The sequence below is a fragment of the Cucumis sativus genome, chromosome 5 (genome assembly GCF_000004075.3).
Source record: "Cucumis sativus cultivar 9930 chromosome 5, Cucumber_9930_V3, whole genome shotgun sequence".
NCBI lineage: Eukaryota > Viridiplantae > Streptophyta > Magnoliopsida > Cucurbitales > Cucurbitaceae > Cucumis > Cucumis sativus.
The window spans coordinates 30,248,775-30,262,306 of record NC_026659.2 but is presented as its reverse complement, the minus strand read 5'-3'; the positions used below and the strand labels follow the sequence as shown (position 1 = coordinate 30,262,306).

The following is a 13,532-nucleotide window of genomic DNA, read 5'->3' as shown; positions in this document are numbered from 1 at the left end:
AAATAGCTGGAGATAAGTGAGGATATGAAAATATAGTTAAAGAAAAACTAAAAGTATTAAACGTTATTATCTATACGGGTATTACTTCTTGGTCACACATTTCTTTTCGATAGTCTAGTCATAGTGTTGTAATGTCTTGAATTTGTATTATGGTACTTAAAATGACCAAATTAATTAATATGGGGATATCGTTGGTTGGTTTAGCGAGTTAGGGTCGAGGAGTGGTGGACCATGATGGAGTTATTTACGTAACTGTCATTTTTATGTAATTTACACTTATGACCTTAGAGTTTAGAGAAAGGCTATGTAAATCCTAGAGGTACTATTTATTCCATACTCGGTAATATCATTAGAAGTAAAGTTATTGTTCTATTTTTACCTTGTGGATGGTAGCTAACACATTATTATTAATTTGTGTGTCGATTCTCTATACTTATTTGTAGATTTTGTAACATGTAAGAACTTTAAAAGTGAATCGTGTTTAATTTAAAATAATTCTAAATGAAGCTACATTCTGAACAAATTTCTAAAAAGCATTTGAGTGAGAATAAAGAAAGAATGTGGGAAAGCAGGAGCCAACCCTGTTGTTTGAGGTTGTTATAGCATTTTTTTTTTATCAAAAATCATTCGTAACATTTATGTGGTGGATTGATTGTAGAAAATAATAGAGCCGTCGTAGTCCGTAAAAAATGAGGGCAAGTCAGTAATTAAAACAGAGAGATAATGATGTGATGAAACTTGGGGAAAAGTTGCCCCCACACTTGAATTGAAGAATTAAATTTCACAAACAAAAAACACACAAATGAGTAAACGCGGTTTCAAATTAAAATCACACACACACCACCCTCTATTTATTCCCATTTCAATCCTCACTTCTCTTCTTCAATTTTTCAATGGCAATCATAACAACAGTCCTCCAATTGCTTCTTTTTTTCCCAATCTTCTCCTCTGTTAATGGAGATTATGGAGGTTGGATCAGCGCTCATGCCACTTTCTATGGTGGAAGTGATGCTTCAGGAACAATGGGTTTGTAATTTGCTCCCTTTTTGCTCTTTGTTTCCTCATTCTAATTCTAAATTGTTGTTTAATTTGTTGGTTTGTTTTTATCACAGGCGGCGCTTGTGGGTATGGGAATTTGTACAGCCAAGGCTATGGGACGAACACTGCAGCGTTGAGCACGGCGCTTTTCGATAATGGACTCAGTTGTGGCGCTTGTTTTGAGCTACGCTGTGTCAATGACCCTCAGTGGTGTCTTCCTGGCACCATTGTTGTCACTGCCACTAATTTCTGTCCTCCTGGTGGCTGCTGTGACCCTCCTAATCATCATTTTGACCTCTCTCAGCCTATCTTTCAACACATTGCTCAATATCGCGCTGGGATTATCCCTGTCGCTTACCGCAGGTACTTTTGATTTGATAGAATTAAACTAGAGTACTCCACTCTCGAAAAACTTAATTTAGTTCCTGTACTTCAACTTTGGTCCATTTTGGTTATTTCCGTAGTTTAAAAAATATTCGTTTTGGTTTGTACGTTGTAACTTTGATATATTTTGGACATTGGATTTAGGGTTGTTTTGAATATAATTTTGCAGGGTAAGGTGTAGGAGAAGTGGAGGAATAAGATTCACAATCAACGGGCATTCATATTTCAACTTAGTACTAATCACAAACGTGGGGGGAGCCGGGGATATTCATTCGGTGGCGATTAAGGGTTCGAAAACAAGATGGCAACCGATGTCTAGAAATTGGGGCCAAAACTGGCAGTCCAATTCTTATCTGAACGGACAAAGCCTCTCATTTTTGGTCACCGCCAGCGACGGCCGGAAAGTCCTCTCCTACAACGTAGCTCCCTCCGGTTGGTCCTTTGGCCAAACTTATGTCGGCGGCCAATTTCGTTATTAATTAATTAATCAAAGAGAAACAACAAACAATATATCACTTCTCCCAAATGCCAAAAAAGGGTTTTATGGTTTAAAAGATTTCACCCTTTTTCTTTTCTTTTCTTTTCTTTTTTGTTTTTGGACCACTTCAAGGACTTGTTTGGCTATTGAATATAATTTAAAAGAATATATATTATATATCTATATGTTTTAATTGTATGTGTATCTATAATTTAAAAATAATAGAGAGAGAGTAGTAGAAGTTGAAATTACATAAAGTTGGAGAGGGGAATTAAAGGGTATTTTGGGTATGGGGTTGGGGTTGGGGAGATGCAGAAGCATGTGGGGTTTTTGGTTTAAGTTTGTGCAAGATTTGAAACAATAGGTTGTGGTGTTGTTTCTAAATGAAAGAGATATTTTCCTGCTTCTTCTCTCTATTTTCTATGCTTTTTTTTGTTTGGTTGGTGGTAAATATAACAATTAAATATAATATGATATAAAATACAATTGACATGAATTAACCGATATTACATCTAAATAAGAGAGGGCGTGTAAATACATGATGACAGAGTCAAATATGATATTTTATGATAGACCATATCCTTAGTAAGAATCTATCAGTAATTGATCATGTCATAAAAATATATATTTATGATGTTTAATTAAAAAAGTAATATTTATTGTAATTATTCCTTCTTTTTACCTCTTCCATCATTTTCATGTGAATTCAACCATTTTAGAATTCTAACACCAAATCATTCATTGTATGATATATATTAAATTTTAGTGAGATACTTTACATCTATTCTAGAATTGTATTTAGCTATTTTACCAAAACAACAAGTAAAAAATAAGAAAAAATGTAAAGGAAGATCGATGTACATATATATGTATATGATTTATTAATAATTTGTTGACTACATTCACGAGATAGAGAGAAAACAATAACAAAGAAGATTTTACAAAAAAAATACAATACTACACTATTAGAGGATTAGAGAATTTATATATATATATAGTGAGTCCTCATACTTAATTATCTGTATTTCAGATAACAAATTCAAAAGATATCAAACCCGTTACAATGATATTATTGATATACTATTGACAAATATGTTTTTCTTTTCTTGGAGAAGCAGTACATATGGTTTTAATAATGCAATAAAGACTTGGTTTTTCAACTTTTAAATGTATTGTTTTGTTCTTCAACACTTGCATTCAAGTTTTCAATTTTCACTACTCTTAGTATTAATTGAATTCCATATTTCTATTCTTGAAAATGCCCACTCTTTTTAAAATAGAAACTAGAGAATATTGTTTAGAAGTTTTGTTGCCATTTGTGAATGAAATAATTTCATATCATCAACGAATAATCTAAATATAAAAAAGAACAAAACTTCAAGAATTATGATTAAACCCTTGAGATTTTAGGAACCATTATTCAAACCATGTTTAGACTTTAGTATAAATCACATATAAGTACTATAATGATGGTTGTATTTTCGAGTTTATCAAAATAAATTTTAAATATATGATTTTGGTATCACTTATACTTTTGAATAAATCTTAAATTTATTTTCATAAAACTAATTTATTTAACAAAATAATCATATTCTCTAGTAAAACATTTTCTTTTTTAAAAAAATAAACAAATAACCTAGTAAATGCATTAAGTAACACTTTTAAAAATAATAATAACTAGCAGTAAACAGTTAAAAAAAAACCCAATATAACAAAACTTTTGATAAAATATAGTATTATTGAACTAAAATGAGTTGGTGATTGAAATATTAATTAAAGTCGTATTAAATATAGAACAACATCTTTGTAATATAATGAATGAAAACATTATATATAGCTACGGAAAATGAAATTAAAATGCATGGGAGGCACCGACAAAAGATTATACAATTAATATAGAAGGGAAGAAAAGGTGAAACAAAAATGTTTGAGAAAAAGTATTAATTGGTTTTATCCAAACAAATGTCAATCACACTCCAATTATTTTTGGAGGTCGTTTTGGTTGATTTAAAAAAAAATATTTTTCAAAAGATTTATTTTTGTTTAAACTCATTGTAGCTACGTGTTCGAGACATCGTGGAACAACCTAAGTCCTTGGAAATTTGAACTCATGACCTCTTATCTTGATGAAGTGTCTATTGAGCTAAACTCATGTTGACAAAAATATATCATTTATAGTCAGAGTAGTTTCTTCGAATGCCTAAAAATGACAAATGATAGCTTTTTTTTTCATCTCAAAATCACATGCAACTTTTATTAACAAAACCAAAATTTAAAGTAATTCTCCATCCTATCTTAGTTAAACTAACTAATTGGTTTACTTATTCTAACCAAACTACTCACAAAACTTTAAAATAATTACATAATTTTTTTTATATAAATTTGGTTAATCACAAAATAAAAAATAACTAAATTAAGACAAAAATAAAAATAACCAGATTAAGACAAAAATTAAAAGCGATTGAATTGATTTTAAATAAGGCTGACAAAATTAGGTGGATACGTTCATTTTTCTAAAAATTGTTTAAAATAATTTATTTATAAATTAAACACTTGAAAATGTAATACAAACACACTAATATGATCACTGAAAGTCATGTACCCAGTGCACGACTTCATTAACATGACAAACTTGTGGTAGTTGTTGAATGATAGGTCAATAGTGCACATGAAATTGGTGACTTCCGTGAGAATTAAATATACATAATAAAATATTTTTTTCATTAATTAAATATGCATAATAATTTTTAGAGAAATTTGCAAGGACAAAAAATGTGATACTATTTTATAAACCTCTATTAATATTACTTATATTCGTTTCTATCAATGATAGACTTTTATACATTGATAAACTTCTATTATTAATGTCAATTTGAACAGTAAGAAATATAGAAAATTTTGCTATAACTTGTAATTAGTTTAATGAATCTTAAAAAAAAATAGAAACTCGTTTGAAAATTATTTATTGTGTTATATTTTCTAACATTTTCATTAACTTTTTAGTTTAAATACTATTTATTTATGTAAAAAAAATATAGAATTCATTAAAATATATATAAAAGAGTAACTATAAAACACTAAAATGATCAAATATACGTCAATATGTTACAAAATCAATATCTATAATACAATAGTTTTTATTAATATTTTCCGTTAAAATTTGATTTGAAATATTATTCTTCATTCAAATCATTTCTTTTAAATTGATGTTGATTCAAATTAAGTGGTCGTAAAATGTTAAAAGATAGCCTAAATAATTATTTTAGTAAAATAAATTTATATAGAGTAGAATTCTAACTAATATTGATGATACTACAAATAATAAAAATAAATTTAAAATAACATATATATATATATATAAACATGAATATTCCAAAATTTGAATTTTAAATTCAAAAAAACATTTAAATAAACATACACAATTTAAAGATCAAAATTATATATAAATTTACATATTCAACAATTTAAAATTCAAAATTAATTTGAAAATCAAATGTTAGATTAACCTAAAAATATAAATTTTAGAATTCAAAACTAAATTCAACATATAATTTTGAAAAATTAAGAGAATAAAAGAATATTAAACACATGTGTGTGTATATATATATATATATATGAAAGGTTAACAAAGAAAAAAAAAAGAGAAATACTAAACATATAAATATGAAAAATTGATAAAGGAAGAAAAAAATAAAACAAGCTAAGAAATAAAAAAGTAGAAACATGTCTCCCAACTAATGAGCCAATTAAAGATTTTAAAATATAAAAGAAATAGAATCACATGAAATGATAATAGAATTGGAAGGAATTATTTTCTTTTCTACTGTTTCTCTATTTCACCTAATTTTTAGAAACGTTTTTTAGATTTTGAGTATGAGAAACAAGATTGGTTATCAAATAGTCTGTTTTTAAAAAAAAAATGAAAAACAAAAACATAGAACATGAGATGAGAACATTATCAAACGGGTCCTAAATTCCCAAAGCTTCGCGAAGATTCAAAGATATAAAAGACACAAATATTTTGAAATTATGTGAAGATTAAAATACTCCATTGATAACTTGAGGTAGAGGTAAAAGACTTTTAAGAGAATCTATAAAGTAGAATAAGTTCCAAACATTGAAAAATCAAATACATTTTTGTAGACTACGAGAAGAAATTGAGAGATCACCTTCCTTTTAAATCTAAGAAACCATAACTTCAAGAATAAGTTGGAAGGCTATCAACACTAATGAACGTGGAGTTTCCTACCCATGAATGATACAAAAGTAATAGAATTTTTTTAAAAAAAATCAAAATCTTACTTTCCTTGGATTTGGTGAAGGGAAGGACAAAATTGTCCATAATAAGCTACAAAGCCCCCAGAGACAAATCAACGTTTTAAAACAAGCAACAAAGCTCTATAAACTATTTTTAGTGTGATGAATTGATTTTTTTCCCCTTATACTTATTGATTGGTAAAATAAAATGAGAAGAAACATAAAAATAAAAGATTGAAGATATAAATATATGTGAACATTGTATTATATATGTGTGTGTATATGAAAATTACATAGTGAAATAGAATGGGCCAAAGTTTCAATTCCATTTACCCAAAAAAAGAACACCACAAAAAGGGTAGAAGGCTTCATTTTCGACCACACTACAGACAACAATTCAATAAATAAAAAAATTCAATCTTTTCAATTACAATCAAACCACGGCCTCCATCAATTTAACAAATTCTTCAAAATCAATTCTCCCATCTTTGTTAGAATCAAACTTACGAATCATCTTCTCGCAATTCTCAATCCCTTCTCCTTCTTTAAATCCCAAAACACACATCACTCTCTGCAATTCTTCAACGTCGATAAACCCATCGCCATTAACATCAAACACACCAAAAGCTTGTTTCACCTCCGCTACACTAGCCGCCGTTTGATCAAACATCTCCGCCACTTCTTCCGCTGACCCAAACAGAGGAACAGAGGACCCTTCGCTACAATCAATCCCTAAATTCCCCATAACCCATTTCATCTCCTCTGTACTCACCAGCCTCTCCTCGGCTCTGGATTCCACCGATTTTGAGGACGCCGGAGGAGTACTCTGTTTTAGTTTTGTAGAGGTGGAGGAACAGAGCCAAGAGGCAAGGTTTTGAAAACGGAGGAAGTCGATGATTAAGAGGAATCGGAAAGAGGGGTTTTGTGGGGTTGATTTGTCGTCCATGGAGACGTTGTAGAGACCGAGATTCATCATTTTTGTATTGCTGTGTGATTTGTGAATGAATTTTGTGATTGTTGTTGGATGGAGTATGAATGTCGAATTAGGGGTATTTGAAGAAGCTCTGTTTTGCGCGTTAGTGGGGATTGAAAGAGGAAGGAAACAGGGGAATTTTGGGGAAGAAAGTCAAAAGAAATTTAGTTTAATTGAAGAAAAAAATGTGTAAACAAAATTGGGAGTTGTTGAATAGGAAGCTTCGTTTGAGAAGGGAAGGGAATGGAAGGGAAGATGGGTGGATCGGTTAGGTCATTCTGTCAAATTTCTGGACTTTTCTACCAAACTTTTTTTTATTGAAAATATTTAGAGGAAAAGGGAAATAAAATGTATTATATGGTTTAGAATATAATCTTAATTAAAAATGAGAAATTACTTCCCGTTGTTTTTTAATTATTTTTTAATCAATCACATACTCAATTAATAAAGTAAAAGTTTATCTAGAAATTATAAATTTCACAACATGTTTATCAAAAGAGAATTTGAAAGGAAAGTTAGAATTTAATGAATGATTGATTCCAACAAAGTCGAAAGTTTTTCTTAGTACAATAAAAATAAAAATAATGGAACATATACATATATTTGAATGCCAAGTGATACAAACAAACCAAACTTTGGATGTATATATTATTGTTTTCTATTGTTTATTATTTGGAATTTGGTTTTGAAGGTTCTTGGAATGGTAAATAAGTTGGACAAAGTGGTCTTCAATTTAATTCTTTTTTATTCCCTCCTTTTCTTTTTAGAATTATATTTATGTGCTTACACTTCTTCCACTAAATTGGTGGGCAGAGCTAATTATATTATTAATTGCAAATACGCAACTAACCCCATAAAACTTCCTAATTCCATACTTACATGGTCAAAGGAAAGGTTGAACATTGAATTTATTACATTCTTGAAATTTAGGGTATATATTATTATATTAGACATAACTTGAAAATTTAACAACATATATTAAGTATTTTGTTTAAAATTTAGAAGCTAAACACTTCTCAAACTTGTAACTTAATCTTTTTCAAATTTAATATCTTACAAATTTTCTTGACATTTTAGATTAGACGGGTTGTTCGATAAGATTAATTTAGATGTGCATAAGCTAATTAAGACATTTATAGATATAATAAAAAATATTTTGTGTATTTATTACTTTTTTTTCAATTAAGGCCATATTTTTTTTAACTAATTTAATCTTTCACCATTAATGGAAATTAAAATTGGTTGGTATTAAATTTACATAATATGATATTTAATGCATTGACAAAAAGAAATGAGAAGAAGAAAAAGATGAAAGAAACTAGAATTTCTACCCAAATTATTTGAATTTTTATTTTTATCTCTTTTTAAAAACTATATTTTAAGTACAATAAATAAGATATGAAAAATGGAATTATCAATGTTAAAGTAAAATGAAAAAAAAATGAGTATATGTTAAATACTATTAAATTATATTACTTTGTAAATTTTATGTCTAACTTATTAATTACATATATTTATATATACTTATCAACGTCAATTTTAAAACAAGTAAAAAGAATAATAAATAAGGAGCTTTCCCAAAAACAGACAAAAAATATTATGATAATAGAGTCTATGTCACAATATTTTCTAAATTTGCAAGAGTAGCAAATTTAAAAATAATGATCCTCTGATAGTTCTATGATTACCGTCTGATATTATTAATTTTATCATATTTGCAATATGCAAAAAAATTGGTGTCCTGAGCTGTTTTTCTAAATGTTTTTGTCATTTGATGTAATTTCTCTAAATTAAATGAAAAATGACACACTATTGTGAAAATGGGCTAAAATAATGTAATAATAAATAAATAAACAAGAAAATTAAGAAATTAAAAATCTCAAATTTCTCTACTATCACCCTATTTTTTTTTTTTGAAAAATCATCTAATATTAACGTGTCTTTACAAATCCACCAAAACCCTTTATAAGGCAACTTAACAAGTAAAAATGTGAATTACATAATGAAGTATGGATACTTGACACATGCACGAAGAATGTGACTTTATTTAGAGTGTATAAAATTAAGATCGTGGCTTGAAATGAGTATTTATAATACACATAATATTAAAGATCAAACACATATATATTTAGCATTTATTTTCTAAGCTTATATATTGAACAATTTAACAATTTGCACATCTTTTTGTTTTTAACTAAGTCAGTTGTGTCCATTGAATATATGAGACTCACTCATATTTACGAAGATAAATCTATTATATGAGTTATGAATAAAAGAAAAACGGTAGAAATTACAAAAATTCTCAATAACAAACGTATCAATGCACTTTTTTTTTTTGTTATTATTTGTGTTTTTTTTTTTAATTTGTGACACAATTCTTCCATTAAACCATCTTTAATTTTTAGAAGAGACTACCATCTCTTTGATAAAGAAAAAGAAGACTTTTCATATGGGCAAAATTAAAGTTTTTCTTAGCCCCTCTCAATAGGTTTGTAGTAGTTGTGTGTCTATTCAATATTAATAATTTTGTTGGACAACTCAAAGTGAATGAACAAATCATCCATAATATTAGTATGTACTATTTTCTCAAGATTTTAAAGTATTACATTAATATTTTAAATGTGGTGCTTTCTCTATGTTTTAGGGATTCAAAATATATAGACTACTATATTTAATTTCTTCATCAATAATATAGAACGAAATATTAATTTCAATAATCACCATTTCCTTTTTATTTTTAGATTGACTTAATTTACTTGAAAAAATCAATGTACTAACCAAAAATACTTCTTGCGTTGTAACATCAAATTTTTATAAATAATGGTTGAATCTAATAAAAAAATTGCACGTTCAACAACTATGGAATCAAAATTGGTATGGATTAGTAATTTTTTGATCCATAAAAAAAGATATGTAGCTTAGTGGATAAGTTAGTATAGGTTAATGGGTTAGTGGAACTAAACAAGAAATAAATTAATTAAACCTTTCTGCACTCTATCGTGTGTCCTTCCAAGAAAAAACGTGACTTGAAAATGCATTTTTGAATAGTGATTTGAAGGAAGATGTATTTATGAACTTGCTACCAAGTTTTGAAAACGAACTTGTATATGTAATTGAAAATTTTGCAAACTAAAAAAAAATCTCTTAATGTCCTTAAACAGTCTTCAAAAGCTTGGTTTAAGTATTTTGAAAAGTGCAGTGTTCAATTATGAATTTTTTTTAACAAAGTCCAATTATTGGGCTTGAGGCTATTGAAGAACCAAATGACAACTACATCAATCACCTTATTCGTTATATCGTTAAATAATATAATATCGAATTAACTTTCCTTCGATTATCTTAAGTAATGGGTGATTTGACATGAATAGTTGATCAGGAGGATCTATACTCAAACCCTAACAATGTTATTCCAAATTAATATTGTTTTCTAGTGTTAGATTCATAAATGTATAATTTTTACTTTTTAATTTAATGTTTCTACCATCATACTTAAGAAAATATGTAAATCAGGTAAGGAATGAAAAGAAAATTGACATAATTTTTAAAGAAAAACTTACTAAAACATCAAAATACATTACTATGGTAGCAAGGTAGAAAGTACTTATGCGAAAGAAACAAGGTTGGCGGTGAATTAGTTCAAGTTCTGCCATGCATTATTACACTTGGAGCTCATGAGAGGACGAAAAGTGTTCGGTTAAAACTATAAAAAGTCCAGAAAATTGGGAACTGGAGTGTTAGAGCTGAATCCTTTTGTCATATAGATTCATAGAATTTGATACTGTACTTACACATAAACACCATGACAGAAGATGGTTGGAGTAAAATGAGTATTCCAACACCATGTATATACTTTTAAGTTACAAATATGCATTTACGAGAAAAAAAGAGTCTACTGTAGCTTCGAAAAGTGCTATCATATAAATCTGTTAAAGATTCTGTCCAAAGTTGTGACAGTTCAAGTTATTAAAAATATTGAGCTTTTTGCAGCATTTGTTCAACGTTATGTAGAAGTCCAACTTTTTATAGCGTTTTATAGAGTTGATTTTGATAGCATTTTATAAATGCAATCAATAATTAGCACATTCAGTCCTTGCAAATACCTAAGATAACATTTTTGAAAAATGTTTACTGTTACTTTTATAGTAAATTAATATGTAGCTGTCCTTTGTCAATTATAGCATTCATTTACTATTACAACTATTTATTTAATGAAATCTATAATAAACCTTCTGGTCAAAACGGTTTATATTCATACCATTTCTATATATTAGAAGTGGTCAATTGCGTTATATAGTTTAATGTTCATTGTTTAATCCTCTTAACTTTAATAAAAAAATTAGTTTTTTCTTTATATGAACCATTTTTTAGCTAATGCATGTGTAGGACTTTGGTCACACTTTCCACGTCAAAAATGTTAAGTGTGAACCCATGTTTACCTTTATATAGTAGGAGAAATTTGGACCAAACTCCTAATACCTACTACAAATTATTCATACTATCTTTACAGGTAAATTGCAAGTTGCAATTACAATTACCATAAATTTTTAATTGTTTGACTTATAAACTTGTTAAATTTGAATTCTTAAACTTACAATAATTGTTTGCCATGATAACATCATTTAAAAATAAAAACAAGTTCATAAAATGAAAAAACACAACTCAAGAGTAAATTAAAACGTAACTTTTTGAAATCAGATAGTAGAAAAAAAAAATTAACTATATGATGGTGAAATTGTGTGTTAGGATTACATGTACCGACGGAGGATTTAGCATAGGTCTAGGGGCTCGAGCTCCCTCCACTTCTTACAATATTTTTTTCTAAATTATTTTTACTAATCTATAAAATCTCCCGTCTATGCATTTTTTAAATCTGCCATTGATTAGTTACTTAGACTTACTTGGAGAAGAAAAGGTAAAAGAAAGTACACACTTTTAGACTTACTTGGAGAAGAAAAGGTAAAAGAAAGTACACACTTTTGAAGGTACATAATATGCATATAGATTACACTAATTTAAAAGAGAAGGGTTGAAAATTACAAACCAATACTACTTAGGTCCATGCATGCATGGATTATTATCACACTTGAAATATAAAGACAAAGAAAAAAGGTTACACACTAGTAGTTTCAGAGTACATGCATACGAATTTTACAATATACACGTCTTATATATATGATGTTGATAATTAATTAAGGTGTTGCAGAATTAGGAGCAGTGATAGACCTTGGTTTATTAGGTCCTGGACCATGATAGTCTTCAAGTAATTGATCAACCATCACGTCTCTCCATTTTCCTCCACTCATTTCCTGTCAAATATAAAAACACACAATTTCACCCCTTCATTTTCATCTTTGTACTAATTTTAATAATCTGTTTTCATTTTAGTTTTTTCAACTTTCAAAACCTTCATTTTGATCCTTACATGGTAAAAGAATGAGATACAACTTAAAACGATTATCCAAAATGAAAGTTTTTAAATTAAAATAAACCGAAATTGAAAGTAGAAGGACAACAAAATTTTGAAGAATCACCTTTTCATGTGGAGTAAGTGAGGCTGCCTGTTCCATAGTTCTCATCGTTTCTACTCCAAATCCTTTGAGAGAAAGAAATGTTTGAGCAGAGAAGAGATAAGAGTAACGAATATAATAATAAAAACCCAATGATAGAAGAAATAAGAGAGAGAAGCATACCAGGAGAGAGAAAGAGAAAGAGGAAACATGAAACGAGAAGAATTGGTAAAATTCTTTGGTCCTCCATTTTGAGGCCTTTTGGGAGGATTCTCAAAATTATTTCTTGTAAACACCAAGGATAACTAAGCTCAATGATGCTTCACACTTGAGATTCATCTCTATTTATAATGTACCACCAATGCTTATCCATTAATGTTTTAATTTTTGGTAGCAGATCCTTTTTTGTTTTTTTAAAATTAAGCCCATTTTCTTTCGATTCTTACGTACCATGAGTGATGGAATCTAAAACAAGTTAAAAAAACAGAAGCAAGTTTTTCAAAGACCATTTTGTTTAGTTTTTTTAAAAATTTGACTTGGTTTCTAAATATAGGTAAAATAGTAGATTATAAGAAGTGAAGGGTGATAAACGTTTATAGACTTAATTTTAATAAATTAAAAATAAAAATAAAACATTTTATTTATATAACTTTTTAAGATTATTTTGAAGTCTTTCCTTCATCTTTTTATATAGTATCTTTTCAACATATTACTTTAAAAAAGATGGTGTCTTTTGAATTTTATAATTTTTTTGAGTCTGTCCAAATTTAAATTAAACACTTGTTTAAGTTTTATGAGTTAACTTAAAATTCATTAGATATGTGAGAAGAGTACCCATGGAGTTATATTTCAAAACTAATTAGATAAGAAGATAGTAACCGTTTCATGTATCTAA

At 28.1% G+C, this 13,532-nt stretch overlaps 2 protein-coding genes across 2 annotated transcripts; one reads left to right on the top strand and one right to left on the bottom strand.

Annotated features, from left to right (window-relative positions):
• The first annotated feature begins 722 nt into the window (after nucleotides 1-722).
• Nucleotides 723-2,306, top strand: LOC101220358 (expansin-A5). The gene is made up of 3 exons (XM_004141396.3): nucleotides 723-1,026; nucleotides 1,113-1,401; nucleotides 1,592-2,306. Exons 1-3 carry the CDS (start codon nucleotides 894-896, stop codon nucleotides 1,899-1,901), a joined length of 732 nt encoding a protein of 243 aa, XP_004141444.1. The 5' UTR covers nucleotides 723-893; the 3' UTR covers nucleotides 1,902-2,306.
• Nucleotides 2,307-6,391: 4,085 nt separating this feature from the next.
• On the bottom strand, nucleotides 6,392-12,935 carry LOC105435607 (probable calcium-binding protein CML47). The gene is made up of 4 exons (XM_031885910.1): nucleotides 12,821-12,935; nucleotides 12,662-12,723; nucleotides 12,323-12,436; nucleotides 6,392-7,280 (listed from the first exon to the last, which is right to left on the bottom strand). Exons 1-4 carry the CDS (start codon nucleotides 12,885-12,887, stop codon nucleotides 6,591-6,593), a joined length of 933 nt encoding a protein of 310 aa, XP_031741770.1. The 5' UTR covers nucleotides 12,888-12,935; the 3' UTR covers nucleotides 6,392-6,590.
• Between the last annotated feature and the right edge of the window lie 597 nt (nucleotides 12,936-13,532).